The sequence below is a fragment of the Cladophialophora bantiana genome, assembly GCF_000835475.1.
Source record: "Cladophialophora bantiana CBS 173.52 unplaced genomic scaffold supercont1.20, whole genome shotgun sequence".
Taxonomy (NCBI): domain Eukaryota; kingdom Fungi; phylum Ascomycota; class Eurotiomycetes; order Chaetothyriales; family Herpotrichiellaceae; genus Cladophialophora; species Cladophialophora bantiana.
In genome coordinates, this window is record NW_015971594.1 from 309,538 (window position 1) to 325,723 (window position 16,186).

Consider the following 16,186-nt stretch of genomic DNA (forward strand, 5'->3'; position numbering starts at 1 on the left):
CGAAGCCTCCAAATAATTTTTTAAGTTCCACGCTTGATTGACAGTGAAGTTTTCAACGACCAGATTCTATCGGTTCAGACGATTTCGTCGCAGCTAGTCACTGTGGCATTGTCGCTCATGGAAGCAGTTCCCAGTCTCTCTACCCTCCCTTTACGGCACCAGCGATGACCTCCACCTTTGCCGCGCAGCTGCGCACTATCGCCGCAAATTCTAGAAACGAACTCGACCTCCGCGCCCGACGGGATGCACACGCTGAATCGCTCCTTTTCGAACGAAATGTTGCCGCCAGTCAAGACTGGGAAACGATATACCAAGTATGTGTGAAAGGTTTCCAAGAGTTGTGCCTGTTGGACGCAAGACTGCACGAATTTGAACACAATCTATATAGTCCCGAGGCGAAGACGCAGGACAGAGAGCAACTCAGCAAGGCACAAAATGAAGCGCTAGGGCTCGTGTTAGAGCGATGCCTCACTCTTCTTGGATCAAAGCTGATGCTTCGACCTGGCGTGCAAGCAGTGGAATGGCTCGTGCGAAGATTTCGAGTTCACATTTACAACACAGATGTTCTTCTTGCCACGGTCTTACCGTACCATGAAACACCAATTTTTCGAAATATCTTGAGCATTATCCCAACAGACAAACTCGTCAATGGCTGGAAGTTCCTGGGTCCCTATCACAGTGAGGCAGCCAATATTCCTCGGCATGCTGTACTGCACAGTGCCACTCACAACGATGTCTTTTTCTCTTTCTTCAACGACTACACCTTGCAGGCATGCCAAGAAGGTGCGGCTCACCCACAACTCCACCGTTTCTGGGCCAGTGTTGTTGTCGAGGCCATCAGGGGAAGATTGAGCCAGGTCAAAAATGGGAGAAAAGAAGTACAAAAACAGCGGACAGAAGATGCGTTATTGAAGATTTTACCACTGCTTAATGAAGGACTGGAAGTCAATGGCTGTCCCGAGTTGACAGTTACTTGTTTCACGATTAGCCTCGTGTGTGCAAGCACTTTAGATCTGGAGGATCATGTCATTGACTCCTTGATGAAGGCTATTGCCCCATTCATCATCAACGAAACAGCGGATTCCAGGGAAGCTTTGGCATGTTTGGCTATCCTCGTAACAAAAAAGGCCGAAAAAAGAGTTTCCAAAGATGTTCTTGACTTGTTCATTAACATCAAAGATTTGGGGACGCGGTTGTCTCGGTCATTTGAACAAGTTCGCTTTGCCCCATTGTTCGAAGCCTTGCTCAGCTCAGCACTCCTGGGATTGAACGAAAATAATATGGACAGGAGAGTGCGGTTTGTCGAAGATATATTTGACACTGCTAAGGAGCTCTTCCCGGCAGCGACAAAAAGTCAGTTACTTGCCATTTTGCTTCGGAAGTTTTCTTCGACGGACTCCAGACTCTCACCAAAGTCGAAATGCTGGACACGGCTAGTCCGTCTACTACAGGCTCTGGCTGGCTCTTCCAACTTCTCGCCATCTTTGTCCAATGCAGTATCTTTAGCCGGCCGCTCTCAGTCAGAGGTAGAAGACCTTCTACAGAAGACGATCGAAGCTCCGCAACTACCTCTCCTCGAACACATCCCCATGGAACGTGACAGCCTCGAGGAAGGGTCAACAGATAATTCAGCTGGAGTGGAGGTGGTGCTTGCATCCCTACCTTCTGATACCACCGAGTCGTCATTCCTCGTTGCTGGGAAGCGTTTCCCGCTGTTCGATCAACTTGTCCAAGCTTTTGTGCTTTGCTGTAAGGAGAGGCGGCTCCTGGAACATTTTGAAGGGATTCCACTATGGCGGAAACAAACAGGAAGACCTTCGGATTTGCATACTAGCTTCCTTTTAAGGATGGCTCTGGGCGCCTTCTCAGTTACCCATCGGAATGCTGCTCTTCAACTTCTCTCGGAAGTCATCGAACAGGGGGTGGTGGATCATTCAGAGTCGCTGATTCCTTACCTTACCGTCCTCCTTTCTGATGATATCCAACATGTACGACGTGCATCCGTCGCTTGCATAGTGGCAATTTATAAGGCTGCCTCGAAAGAAAGCGATCAGCGCGCAGCAGAAACGGTGTACGATGCACTTGGCATGCCACATATCAAACCACTACCACCTTCGCAGGTTGCAAAAATCCTGGAGCAAGCATACTTGCCTTATTTGGAAGAATGCGTTTTGGATCGCTCCTACATTCGCACAGTTCTTCAGACAGCTTTTGACGGTCCTGATCGCACGCCTTCGTTGAAGACTGCCGATATCGAATTAAAGAAGAGCACAAAGCATGCGCTCTTTGATCTGTTGACTGGCTGTGCGTTAGGCTGCCCTCTGCTCAGAGTCAAGGTAGGAATACTTGAACTGCTTATGGGGATTCACAGAGTTGGCAACTCAAGCAGCAGCGAGATTCTTTCACCTATCCTCGAGGCCTGGGCATCATCGAGAGAAGGGGACGCTGAAGATGCCGCGTCATCAGAAGGTCTTTCCCTGGGTCAAGTTGATGCTGTAATGGTTCAAATCGTCAATGCGCGGGATAAGGAAGCGGTTGAGCATATTCTTGCAATGCTTGTTGATGATAAAGTCCAGCCTCGCGCTGCCCTGGTTACAGCTCTCTTCGACAGAATTGCCGATAGTTGGAAGGACATGCATCATGAGTCACAGATCTCTGCTGCTGTACGCCTATTCGATATGTCCTTCTCCAAAAACCCGGCTCAAGCTGCCGGAGCTCGTCAAGTTCTGCACACAGTCACTCTCTCTACTGAGGCTCTCGCTGCACTACTGGATCACTCATTTTCCGGTCTTGCTCAGATGCAAACGGATGTCCAACCCAGAAAGAGACGCCGTATAAGCCATGGGCGTGAAAGTATCCCGAAGGATCTAGCAATCGAATTGGATGTCAGCGAGGCGAGGCTGACGTTTGCGCTTGAGCTGATCGAAGATTCCAAACCACAAACCCATCCGCAATTGCTTGGGGGCATGTTCGAGGTGTTGATCATTCTAAGACGAGTTAAGGACATGGGTACATCTGAATCTCCTTACCTTCTCAACCTCTGCCTGAGCAGCATATTGGCAATCGTCGACAATGCACGAAAATCACCAAGACCAGCCATTGACGTCTCTAGCATTCGCACCGACTTGGTCACCGATTGTGTTCGATCATCAGAAAACCCACAGGTCCAAACCACAGCTTTGCTTCTCTGTTCCTCTCTGGCGTCTCTTGCTCCAGATCGGATATTGCATAGCGTAATGCCGATCTTTACATTCATGGGTAAGGGCATACTTTCGAAGGACGATGAACGCTCAATTTACGTGACGAATCAAGCTATCGACGAAATAATCCCTCCTTTAGTTGCCGCCTTGAAAAAGCAAGATGCCAAAAAACTTGTCCACTCTACTTCAAGCTTGCTCTCAAGCTTCGCTACAGCATACGACCATGTTCCTCAATATCGAAGGGCTGCTTTTTACCAACGGTTACTTAGCAGGCTTGGTGCTGATGACTTTGCGTTTGCAATCATTGCTCTTCTTGCATCAAGACGGCGTTCAGACGATCTATCTTCATTCTTTGCGGGTTTGATGGCCGACCTTTCAGCATCGACTCAGCTTCTGACCTTCAGAAAACTTCTCGATTTGACTACGGATATCTTCTCCGAGAATCCTCATAATGCTCTGCCATTATTGGACATCAGCACAACTACCCCGAATGTGAAGAGAGAGCAAGAAGCACTAGCCTTGCTTGGGGTAGCTTCGAAACTCCTTGAGCCAAAAAGTCTGAAGACGCAGGTAAATGGACTCCCAAAGTCTGATAAAGCCGAAAGTGAGACCTTTTGGGCCGAGTTCAAAATCTGCATCACCCGCATCCTGGGCATGCTCAAATCCCAAAAGTCCAGCCACAGTAATCTGATTCCACCCACAAGGAAATGTCTGAGCTCGCTCCTCGAGTTACCTACCCTTGCCGACCTTCTCAAGATTATGCCCGATCTACTGCACGATATGGTCCAACTCGGAGAGGGTCATCATGAGCTTCAACCTCTAGCGTTGAGAGTGCTCGCAACACAACTCCAACACAACGCTCCGAGCTCGAGGGATGCTAGAACGCAAGCCGAGGCTGTCGCGTTCCTCCCCACCCTCCGGCAAATCATCCGCACCACTACTGATGAGGCGTTCAGGCATGCTGCGATTGCTTGTCTCGATCGCATAATCGAGATGTATGGGCGCAAGAAACCGGACGATGTCATTGCCGCATCAGCTACCTTGATCGAGATTGATTGCGGGCTTGATTCCCGCGATGAAAGAACAAAGATCATGTCTCTGCTCTGTCTTGCGAGCATGACGGAGGTCGTTAAAGAAGGAGGGATTCCGATCGTGGCGCAGGCCCTTCCTCAAGTGTTGGATCTCTTGAAATCGTTCTTGTCAAAAGAGAGCGAAAGTAGGAAGACCGAAGGACGCGTGGAGCTTCACAATGCTTGCTTCGCATTGCTTTCTTCGTTCCTTACTCACACTCCCTACGTGATCAGTGACGAAAATGTTGCTGTTCTCCTCGATTTATGCTACCGCTCGTGCCTCGCAAAACCAGACGAGGCGTCGTGCAAGGAGGCTCGGCTCGAGGTGCTGGACCTCATGACTCAGAGATTGCACTTGAAAGGACTGGTGAGCAGTTTAAATCAGGCCTGGAAATCGACGGTTATCTCCGGCGGGGAGGTTGATGGAGAAGCGACTGCCGAGTATTTGGGTATGCTTTCTAAAGCGATTGAACGGAACCGGAAGTCCACGGTCGTGGGAGCCGCAGACGAGATATCGAGTTTCATCTTGCAGGCTTTGGACTTGCGACGGCTCAGTCAAGAGAAAGGCACTGCAGACGAAGAGAGCCATACCGAAGGCGCCCCCTCTTTGGACATTGAGGACGTTGAAAAGAGGCTGCATGAGTTGAGTATTGTGTTCATTTTTAAACTTAACGAGGCAACCTTTCGGCCAATCTTTGAGGGATGGGTCGACTGGGCGACCAAACGCAGCCTCGATGATTCCTCTTCAGTCGAGAGGGACTCGCAGGTGGATAGAGCACGGAGGGCGAGGCAAACAAGCTTCTACCTCCTCGCCACCCATTTCTTCACGAGGCTGAAGAGTATCGTTACGAGCTTCGCGAATTATCTACTCCCTCCAATAATCGACATCTTCCGGTCCACTACTGACGGTGCCGTTCCAGCCGCCACTAAAATGAAGCTGAACCCTACAAATCGAAATACGGTCGCGAAGCCCGCCGTGTATCCTGACCTCTCGGAGGAAACAGGTCTGAAACTGTACAAGTCGAGTCTGGATCTGTTGACAACAATCGCAACCCACGACGCTGATGGGTTCTTCACTTCACTCTCACATTTCCAGCCTCTGGCCGGGCTTCTCGTCGGGCAGTTGAGTCTGGCCTCGTTCTCAAAATCTAAACTCAAAGGCAAAGGTCAAGGCCAAGGCTCCTTACGAAACGTGGTAATGGATGGGGTGATCCCCTGCATCGTGGCGTTGGCAAATGCCGTCCAAGACGTCCCTGCACACCACCACGCCCTCAACCACCTCCTCTGCCAACTCCGCCACAGCAATTCCGCGGCCGTCCGCCTTGCGAGCATCCGCACGCACCTCGCACTCACCGAGTCCGAAGATGTGGGCGATGAGTGGCTCCAGAACGTCGTACTAGGCCAGTCATCATCGAGCGCTGCCGCGCTGACCGAAGGCGGCGTCGCGGTCGGCGGGTCGGGCGAGACTATGATCTACGTGAATGAGATGCTCGAAGACGACGACGAGATCGTCGAGGGCTGTGTGAGGGAGTGGGTGAGGATTGTCCGCGAACGGGTCGGCGAGGACGTTTTTGAAGTCTAGTCTCGCTAGACCACGAGGCTTGCTTGTCATGCGATAATTGGCTTACAGAATGAATGAATGAATGAATGAATGAATGAATGAACAGGTGGCCGGATGGGGAAATGGAAGTGGACGGAGGCAAAAGAAAATAAAATTAAGGCTGTCGCAAACCTCGAATCGAAGATATGTTCGTAGTAGTCACAGACAGATCGGCAATGCAGCCGGAAAGGCATGTTTTTAATATGTATAAAAGAAAATGCCATTGAAAAAAGGGGGAAGGGGAGAAACCTTTCTATCTGTCCCTCTTGTCTATCACGTCCCTTTCCTCGTCGCAAAACGAGTACAAGTAGATAAGTACCTTGATCGAGAACAGAAATAAAATCCAGGCCTTCGATTTGATTTGGTTCCTTATTTCCTGCTTCGAATCGCAGCGAACGAATCCGAATCGATAAACACGCACATAAACACACAATCCCTCCGCGCCCAGCGAGACCGGCAGGACGTCGCGAAGCCTCTCTTTCAATGTATACATGCACAGTCAGCGTTCTTGATCCTTCATCCCGACATCTCTCTTCGCCTCTCAGCTGTCAACGTTCTCACGACACCTTCTCTGTCCGCAATACCAATAGCGTCCTTGTAAAATCTGAGAGCACTGACCACCTATGTAAGTAATGGCGATGCAAAAATCCGAGATGTTCCGCCAGGGGATTTCTGGAGATGAAAGAGATGAATAGGAAAAAGGCGAGGCAAAATCCATAATCGTGAGTCGCTTTGTCGCAAATGTCGGTTTTTGTTTTTGGTTTCTCGAAGGCTCCGTTGTAAGTAAAACGACGACACCGCTCAGGGTATTACATGCAAGCTAATTTGTCGAGATGTCCCAATCAACACAAAACCTCGGCAATGTCCAGGACTGCAGGGGTGCTCAGATGTAAACCATGTGTTTTTGGATGTTGGGATGGACTTCGAGGCAGCGCCTGATTTGGGGCAGTTCGCTGTCTTCAAAGATTTTGGCCGGGTTGTCGTCTTCTCTCGGAGGGTTGTAGAACGGTCGGACAAAACACCTCGCACGGTCGGCTACCAGGTCGGCGTAGTAGACTGACGTGCAAAGCCCGACCGCAGTTCGCGAGCGCCCAAAGAGACAGCACAAATGATACGTCTGATTTCATGATGGTTGTTAGGATGGGATCCAGGGATAAGACGTTGAATTGGACGGAAGACCTAATTTACTATCCTTGCAATGTCCTGGATGTCGTAGTTGTGTGGATTTTGCAACACATTGTAATGCTCTGGTATCGTGGTGCCCCCAATGGCCTTCTGACCGATCAGGAAAAAGTCACTCCCCTGCCCATAGTTGCTCCGGTCCACCACCACACATCCTGGCAGTGCATTGTTGCTGATGGTTTCGTCTTTATTTCGGTGATTCAATACAGCACTTGGAGGTTGAAAAGGTGCTTTGAGATCGGTGTAGTGACGTTTGATAGCACAGATAATCGTGACTGGGGTAGAATCTCGACGGGCACTGACTTTTGCTCGAAGAGTTTTCTCGCCGCTGCTCCGATCTTGCCGTATTCGTACTCTTTGCACGTTGTAAATTGTGGTTCCGAAACCCCGTCGCGGTAAACGATGATGTGGTCCGGGATGCCGTTATGCTTTTGCCCCTCTGAAACCTTGCCATGATTGCCGATTGTAGTAATCAAGGAATCGCTGATGCACGGCACTGTCCAAATCCAATATCTTCTCGTTTGCTTCCTTCTCTTCTTCATCTGTCGTAGAACATGGGTTCGCTAACAAAATCGCTGGCCACTGTGAGAATTCTGCATTCACTCTGCCAACCACGGCAGCAAAGCTAGGGCAGTGCTTACTTGGTCCGCTTCCATGTGCCACATCAATACCAATGATCATCGTCTTATGTGACAGAATCTTTGGGTCACCACACAAGGCCTGGTTCACCGTAGTCTCATCCACTTTTCAAGTTGATCTTCTAGAAAGTCGTCGTTGGGCATGAGACTCTTACCCTTGTGATAAGCCGGGGGTTTGGGGCCCAAGTACTCCGCCCGAGGGTTTAAGCACATGACAGACAGTGGATATTCCGACACGTTGATCTCTAGCTCGTTTGATGGCGCCGTAGATTTCCAGGTTATGAGAAGGGATAAGCAAATAACTTGTTGGTCACCCTTTTCTTTGAAACGTTTGAGCAGCCTTTCGACGGCATCATCCTGCTTTTAGAAGCTCGAGATCGTCTTCGACTTCAGAAACATGTTATCGTCAGCGTACTGCTGCTGGGTCTGGTCGCACTACTCAAATCCCTCCATGGCGTAATCATGCTTCGCTTGTGTCGGCTCGTCCACAAAACGCAGCTGCTCCGCCTTCGGCAGCGTTCTTGGAATAAAACGTGCGACAGCCACGTTTGACAATCATCCGATAGTTTTCTTCTGGCTATCGAGTCGAAAATTGGGGGATAACGCCAGATTTCAGGCGTCCGGGCACGACTTGAAGCAGGTTGGCTGAGACGGCCATGTACCCTTTCTGTGACTCTTTCCCAATTTTGGCGACGTAGATGTCCGTGTCCATCTTCCAAATGTGCTTCATGGAAAAGTTGTCTCTGACGTTTCCACCAGAATGCTGTTGATTGATCTGTCGCATCTCGCAGAAATTACCTCTGGGTAGTCGGTCAGTGCGGCCAAGGCGTTTGATTCTAGAGAACCGGTCTAGCCCTTGCTCCTGGAGGCTTTCCCTTACCAGAGCCCGGCACAGGTATTTTGAAGCTGATTAAGCCGGTCCGGAGTGGAAGAGGGATATTGATTTTGCGAGGCTTCAATCACCTTCCCGTGCTGCCAAAAGCAGAGTGTCTTGATGTAGATGTTGAGGTCCACGAATCCGGGGGAGCAGAATGATCCCCGGACGCTTCTTGAGATTCCCAGAATACTGTAGAGACCACCTTTGCCCTCTAGCACTTTACCAGTTTCTGTTTCCCAAGGGCCAGACCAAGGAAGAGCCGGTTGGGGAGCAATACCGTAGAACATCTGTCCCTTTACCGTGGCCATTTTGGAAACTGTTGTGTAACTCCCAGAGAAGCACCGCTGGCAAGGCAAATAGCTGAGGATGACGTGAAGAGCGTTGATTGCATCAGACATCTTCGTTCGATTCCTGCGTGACGGCTATCCGAGATTGTATAGATCGGCGCGATAGTGCGTAAAGAGATTGTCTGGGGAGATTACCGTTGGTTTTCCAAACGTCGCACGATAGTTATCATAACCTGGAGCAGGACCGGCTGAGTGCTCGTCATAAAGTCGAATTCGCGCGGCTTGGTGATGTTCTCATCTAGTTGCACCGACGTGATCAACAAGTTCAGGTAGTCAGTAGCGACCGGATCCGGAAGCCTCTTTTCAAGTCTAAGTTGCTGAAGCAGAAGGCAAACCAGTCGTTTCTTCTTTTGTCTTGCAATCGTGTGTGTTACCTGGTTAATAGCATTGCCGCTGTTAGGCTCAGGGCATTGACTGTGGTTATCCCGTACTTCTGAGGGAATCTGCTAATCTGCAACTTATTCGAGTAGACTTGCGTGTATTTCCCAAAAGCGATGGGGAAGTCGTTGACCAGCAGCTCTTTCCTTAGAATTTCGTTGTTCGATGTGGGTTGAGTTCTCGAGCTGAAACCTGACCGACAACCTCTCGAGCCAGAACCTCCCTGGGGAGGTCTCGGGCGGTGGGCTAGCTGGGAGTGTCCCGGTCTTCCGGCTGCTTGAGAATCCCTCCAGCTGGCGCTGGCTCGGAGAGGTGCCGAGGGAATATTTGCTAGTCTGGGTGCTATCCGAACGTGGGGGAGCTACTGGCACAGTTGGTCGAGAATCAGCCACCGACGGAACAATTAGTTGAGCAATCCACGAGGAGTCGTTTGATCGGCCGTCATCGCGAGGGAAGATTGGGTTTGCATGGTAGATCGGTTGTCTCTCGCCAGCATTGTCGTTGGTAGTGGAGCGTTTGGGAGGACCCCAGTTGGGGTTGTAATGAGACATCTTGGTGAGTTGAGTGACGAAAAGGATAGTTGCAAGGAGAAAGCGACATTTCACTCCAGCGAAATGGCTTGACCTAAATCACGTCAGCAAGACGAATGAGGACAGTTTGAGCCCAACCAGACCAAGCTGTTTGCCGCAGTAGCTACAGCAAAACGCTGGCATCTTTGGCTTGCTAAGTGCCAAAGACGCGAAGAAGCACTGGCAGAACAAACTATGCGCTCTTCCGAAGAGAACAATGATGGAAAGAGATCTAGGGCTAGAGGACAAAGCATCGACGTGGTGTAAACAGGAGCGGCCCGTAAGGTTTTGGGTATGAAACAAAATGCAAGATACCCTTGGGATATTGGTTATCCGTAGACCAAAGACCAAAGACCAAAGACCAAAGACCAAAGTGCCCAAAGTGAACTGGGCAAAGTCGGGATGTAAGTTGCTAAAAAGAGCTTTTTTGGACCTGGTGATTGTCAGTAGGCAAAGAGGAACATCCATGAAAAAGTGGAAGGATTCTCACCCTCACCATAGCAACAGACTTTCCTTGCCGTATCACGTTGATCCCTCCTTTTGCCTCCCTCTCTCTCTCAAGGGGTGGTGGCTTTTGGTCCTTCTTCAACCCGTCTCTTCAACTCGCCATTAAACTTGTCCAGCTGCTTGACCAAACCGCTCATCATACTGCCTGGAATCAACCCGCTCAATAACCCTTCTGCATCTTCACCGTGATCAAACAACGTCTTCCTCCCGGAATCCTGCGCCACAAGCCTAAACCAATGAATGCCTCTTAGAGCCCATCCCAGCGATTCGGGCAGCGGGCCGCCCTTCCACGCAAACTCTGTCTCTTCGGGGTTCCAAGTGGTGATGCGTGCTGTATATGTCCTAGGCTTCGCGGTTTCAGACATCTTATTGGAAAAGGTGACCAGTGTGCCTCGTTCAAGGGGGTTCGAGTGGGCACGGATGGATAAGAACCAAGTGTTCCAAGTCGGCCAGCTGGGGAAATCAACGAGGACCTTCCAGACGTCCTGGGGAGGCGCGTCGATAACGATTGATGATAATGCCGGCATAGTGGTCAAGCTGTAACGGCTTTCACTGGACAGAATGAGGATGCCCTAGATGGGTCTGTCAGCTGTACGGCAGTGAGGAAAGAAGGACATGGCGGCGCAGGAACGTCTTAAGTAGTAGTTCTTCATGGATGCCTGATTGACAAAAAGAACCAGGCCATGTTCGTATCCCATGCCGAATGCCCAGCAGGGGCTCCATCGTTGTTCAGATGCCGAGTTTGTTCAAGCTCTTGCAAGGAAGAAAGCAGGGTGTCAGCGCAAGCCGACCGAAGTTTGGTCCGGTCGCTTCGGCGCCACCAATTTCATATTCGGAAGAAATGGCCAAGACGAGGTGTGTCAACCACAAATACTCCGTGCTCGACAGTCATTGTAGACTCCGAGATCCTACGCTGCCTCAGCACCGTCTGATATCATCATTAGCAAATTGCCTGTTCTTGTAGACCTTTCAAAGTGTTTAATACAAATCGTCCGATGGCCTGTGGTCGTGGTAGGCTCAGCCCATATTCCATGCTCAACACACACAATCCTCCTTGAAAATGCCCGACGAAGCGTTGCAATGCAAATCCCATTGATGAACTCCCATCAGCTCATGCCGTAACTCACGTCTTCGTGCTCCTCGTCTGCCTGGTCGTCCGCACTGCCGGCTTTGTTTTTTGCTTGGCCACTGTACTTTCCCTAGTCGTAGTTTTCTTGCCTCGTCCTTTCTTTCCAGCAACTGCATTCCTTTTGTCCCTCGAGGGCCGGGATATATCTTGCTTCTCTGCCATCTCATCATCGTTTTCGCTGACGGCGGCAGCAGCAGCATTCTCATCCTCGTCAACATGGGCAGGATCTTCGGGACCTCTCTCCTGAGCTGGCCTCTCAACGTTGTTCCTTGGTTCTTCGTGGGTTGTGTCTTCGCTCTCGTCTTGGTTGTCACCGTCGCCATTCTCCGGCTGGTCCTGGTCTTCGTCCGGCTCTCGCTTCTTTGGCATGACCCTTTTCCGAGCCGTTGGACTTCTTGCAGGAGACTTCATGTCTTTCATTTCAACGTCCCCATCCTCTGTATCTGACTCTGCATATGATACGACGTTGGAAGTACGAGTACTCTTCCGTGACGGCAGGTTCGGACTGTTAGCAAGCTCGGAGCTCCTGCGCTTCGGTTTCGGTGTTCTGCGGATGGCAAGAGTACTCTTCTTCGGCCTCTTTGCCGCTTTCTTTCTCCCTTCCCAATCATCCTCATCGTTGTTCAACCCCGCGGCGTCACTGTTCCGCTTCTTCTCGGCCACCACTGCCCGCTTAGGCGGTCGGCTTGCATTCTTCAACTCTTTAATATAGGACCGAATCATCTTCTCTAGTCCAATAGCAACATCCTCGGGCAGGTAATTCTTCTCAGCGATTTCCTGCGCTGCTTCGTGGCTGGGAAGTGATTTGAACAAGTTGCGCGGGAGGCTGACTTTGCCGGGCCATGTCTGCAGAAGGTTGAATCCCCTGGCATGCGTTGGCATGATATCCGCGTAATTTCGAATCACCGCCTGAGACAGATCGCTGAGAACATACAGTCGCTCACTTGCTTCATCAGTGCCTGTGATACCGTCTCTGGCAGCCTTTACCCGCTGTGCAATGTGGAAGATCAACGAAAGGTTATCTTCCGTGGCAACAGCCCACAGGTAGAAGACAATATATTTGGCAAAATCGAGCAATTCTTCCTCAAAGTCGGCGCTGTGTGGGGCGGGATAATCCGGATGATGAGCTAGCAAACTTAGGAGACGTGCAAATGTCGACTCCATTACGTTTTGATTTCCTTTCTTATTTGCAGGACTTGCTTGGAGCTGCTGCCTGGCAAAGAATTGTACCCGGGCTCGAATCCAAGTCACAGTCGACGTTCGTAGCTCCGTGTCTGGCTCGAAAGCTAGAAGAAAGAGCGCCGTGAACCACCTATGGTGCAAGCGGTTCAGACCAAGATACTTTTTCAGTGAGTTAACAAACCCAGCCCGCACTGGATTGGGAGGATTGATTATAATCATCACGATTGAAATGAACGTTCGAGGGTCGATGAAGTCGTCACACTTTCTCTTATGACTGCAGAGCTTCAATATCAGGTGTGCAGCGATGAGCCTGAGTCGATTCTTCTGCGAGGGCGGTGTATCCTTCGACGGCGTTATTTCTCCCTCATTCTGGATCAAAGCCGTGAGGTGCTTCAATGTCTCCTTGGTCAGTGCCACAAATTCGTCGGTATCCGTGGTTTCATCCTGGGCCCTGCAACGATTCACGAGAATCCTCAAAGCCAATTCTTTGGCTCTTGTCTCGTCGTCAGGCCTCTCGTCCCAAGCACTCGGATCGTTCTTCTTACTAGGCGACTGGTTTTGGAGTAAGATTTTCGAGACAGCAAGCTCCTGAATGGCATCCAAATCGACTTTTGCCGCGGCTGGTGCGAGGAGGCAAACCTGCGCTATCGCAGCCAAGCGTGCAAGGAAATGAGGATTGTCGGGCTCAATAACTTTCAACGCCTTTGTCAGGAGGTCTTTTGCGTACATTTCCTTTTTGTCAGCCGCCATCATGATAATGGTCACGGCATGTTTCGCTGCTCGTGGGGATTTCGAGAACAAAGCGAACTGCGCCAATGCAGTCAGAAACTTGCGCTCCTTGGGCATTTCCAACGGGTATTTTCGAGCAAACGCCGCGCATGCCTTCAGAGTATCAGGCGCACCGTCTTGTTCGGGTCTTATAGCTGCTGGCGCTTCGTCCTCGAGCTCTTTGCACAACGTCTGAATGTGGTATTTGAGCACTTCTGGGTTCCTAGCTGAGATCTCCTTCAGGACCTCGTGGGCCACTTCACCCAGACCACTCTCATCAGTCCGCGAGATCGCCATGATCGTTGGGACATGGCTGCGATTATAGACGAGCAGTGCACACCTGTAAAAGACCGATTGAATCGTATCAACAAGCGATTGCAAAGTGCTCGGCGCTTCGCGTATTCGTTTGATGAGCTCTTTCATGGCATTGGTGACCGTTCGGTAATCGTGCTCGGGACCAGTGGCAAATCGTATCAATTGATACCAACGACGATTGTGTTGCTTGGCAAACCTCCAGAGGTCAGCGGCAAACTCAGCAGGATCAGGGAAGCTTTTCGACAGCTGCTCGATCATGCGGGTGAGACGCTCCTCCAGCGCTGCCTCCGATGAGCCGTCATCCACAACGCCTCCATTATATGCCTCACAGGTCTCCAAGAACACTCTGATGCCTTTGCTCATTTGCACCTGTCGATTCTGAAGGCTGTAAAACACCGCTCGAGGTCTCGTATCCAAGCTTCGAACTAGCGTTAGGATGCGACGGGCTCGAATGGCGTCAGGATCGAACACCGATTCTTCTTGTGAACCACCGTCTTTTCCTTTGGCTCGCTGTTGTTGGCTTTCCGAGCGGGATATTTGGACTTTTGATGGCGGGAAAGAGAGTGGCAATAGGCTTTCATACAGCACTCTGTCAATGACAGCGTGCACGTGCGGTTCGTTCGTGAAATAAGCGCCAAAGATACGGTTTGGAATCTCCCCGATGGTGCTTTTGACGACTTCGCTACCCGACTCGATATCGCGCGAACCGACGCCCCAAATCCGACCAAGCAATTCAAATGCTGCCTCTCTGACGTGGTGCTTTCGATCAATGACGCGCTCAGCCAAAGAGGAAAACACGGTGTACGGCTCCGCTAGGCCGCCATCCGCTCCCAGAATGTTGATCATATCCTCGTAGGGGAAGTTGTCGACGGACTGGATGGCTGCTAGCCGAACATGTTCTTCTGGATCGCGAAGCATCTGAGCAAACCCAGAAAGCAGGTCCTCAAGCTCTTGAGGATTCAGACCGATGCCTCCAGCCGAGGTGCGCAAGATTCGACCAGCCGCATTGGCCCATGCTTCGCGAACAGCATATGACTTGTCATTCCGACGGCCGAGAAAGGACCGATATGTCGCGGCGTGGACCGCCATAAAAGGCTTGGGGGAGGCAGGAGTTAAGAGCGGGTTTGTGGTTTGCGCAGGCAGCTCTCTTGGACGGTCAATCGAGGGCAAGGGGTAAGCAGCAGGATCGAGGCGCACAGATGGAGGCAAGCCGGCAATGCCAATACCGGCAGTGATATCTCCAACAGTTTCAGTGGCCAGGCGACGAAGAGACGGGGAATCAGCGGAGAATTCTTCCTCGATTTGAGGAATGACATTCAGGAGAACATCTGGGCAGGCACGCCACAACTCTCGAAGTAAACGATGGGCTTTCCGCAAATCTGCTAGGCCCTCTCTTTCTTCACCATCGCCATCCAGGTCCGAAGCAGTACGCCTGTGGGAAGGCTGAGGGACATCATTAGCAGCGGTCGCGTCGACGATGACAGTTCCAAAATATTGTGTAATATGAGCCGTCATTTTCTCGGGACAGGTGGTGCACAGCGACTTTGCCATGTTGTATGCTGGAGGGTACTCCTTGAGGAGCAATGTCCCTTGCTTGCTGTCACGAGCATCCCGTTTCTTGCCTTTGGTTCCGTGGTCCTGAGCATTTCGGGTATCCACGCGCATAAACTGGGAAATGATGATGTCCGTAACTTCTTGAGGGAGGGTAACCTCATCGACAACTGCAGCCAGAAGGTTCTTTAGGTGGTATTCCACGCTCTTTGAAACCTCCACACCCGAAGAGTTATTCCCAGAGCCCGCGACAATATCAAAAGCTGTGGTGAAGAGAGACGTGATCAAGGTCTCGTGGTTCGGAATGTCGGTTACCAGTAGGATGCTCTGCGACTCAGCCAACGAGTTGAGGATGTAGACATGTTGCGCATTGTATGCATTGGTTGGATCTGCAAGAGCAGGGAGAATGGAATTGATAATGACCGTGAAAATGTCCTACCCCTCTTGTCAGTTGCGACGCTTACAGCTAAAAGCCACTGAGAAGAGCCAGCCCACCTTCAATTGCCCCTCGATGAACGGCGCATCCGGGGCGCAGATCTTGAGAACATCCACAATGCAGGAGACGGTCCATGCTCTCACGCCTTTGTCCTTGTGGCCGAGGAGATTTGGATTTGCCAGATCGTGCGCAAGGGTGGTAAAGGCACGCGAGTCGACCTCATCCAGGTCATAATGGCGCAGCTGGCCAGCGAGCTTCTGGAGTCGTGTGAGAAGGTCTCCCACGGCAATTGGTTTGCCGGCGCGCCATGTCAGGGTGTCTTCGAACTGCAGGCCTGGTATGTCATATCGACGTTGACTCTGCACAGCTTCTGCTGCAGCGGCATTGCGAGGCCGAGAGGGCATGATGCAAAGAGGGGTGTCACGGGGCGACGATCA

General features: G+C 51.0%; 5 protein-coding genes across 5 annotated transcripts; 1 reads left to right on the forward strand and 4 right to left on the reverse strand.

Annotated features, from left to right (window-relative positions):
* Positions 1-164: 164 nt before the first annotated feature.
* Positions 165-5,852, forward strand: Z519_10933 (uncharacterized protein; the record flags this gene model as incomplete). The annotated part of the gene is made up of 1 exon (XM_016768646.1): positions 165-5,852. One exon carries the CDS (start codon positions 165-167, stop codon positions 5,850-5,852), a length of 5,688 nt encoding a protein of 1,895 aa, XP_016615033.1.
* Positions 5,853-6,753: 901 nt separating this feature from the next.
* Z519_10934 (uncharacterized protein) lies at positions 6,754-8,875 on the reverse strand (the record flags this gene model as incomplete). The annotated part of the gene is made up of 3 exons (XM_016768647.1): positions 6,754-6,987; positions 7,059-7,380; positions 8,571-8,875. The coding sequence occupies 3 exons, from the start codon at positions 8,873-8,875 to the stop codon at positions 6,754-6,756; spliced, it is 861 nt and encodes a 286-aa protein (XP_016615034.1).
* Positions 8,876-9,372: 497 nt separating this feature from the next.
* Positions 9,373-9,843, reverse strand: Z519_10935 (uncharacterized protein; the record flags this gene model as incomplete). The annotated part of the gene is made up of 1 exon (XM_016768648.1): positions 9,373-9,843. One exon carries the CDS (start codon positions 9,841-9,843, stop codon positions 9,373-9,375), a length of 471 nt encoding a protein of 156 aa, XP_016615035.1.
* A 575-nt stretch (positions 9,844-10,418) lies between these two features.
* On the reverse strand, positions 10,419-10,895 carry Z519_10936 (uncharacterized protein; the record flags this gene model as incomplete). Its single annotated transcript, XM_016768649.1, has 1 exon — positions 10,419-10,895. The coding sequence occupies one exon, from the start codon at positions 10,893-10,895 to the stop codon at positions 10,419-10,421; it is 477 nt and encodes a 158-aa protein (XP_016615036.1).
* Positions 10,896-11,491: 596 nt separating this feature from the next.
* Z519_10937 (uncharacterized protein) lies at positions 11,492-16,153 on the reverse strand (the record flags this gene model as incomplete). Its single annotated transcript, XM_016768650.1, has 2 exons — positions 11,492-15,748; positions 15,809-16,153. 2 exons carry the CDS (start codon positions 16,151-16,153, stop codon positions 11,492-11,494), a joined length of 4,602 nt encoding a protein of 1,533 aa, XP_016615037.1.
* Between the last annotated feature and the right edge of the window lie 33 nt (positions 16,154-16,186).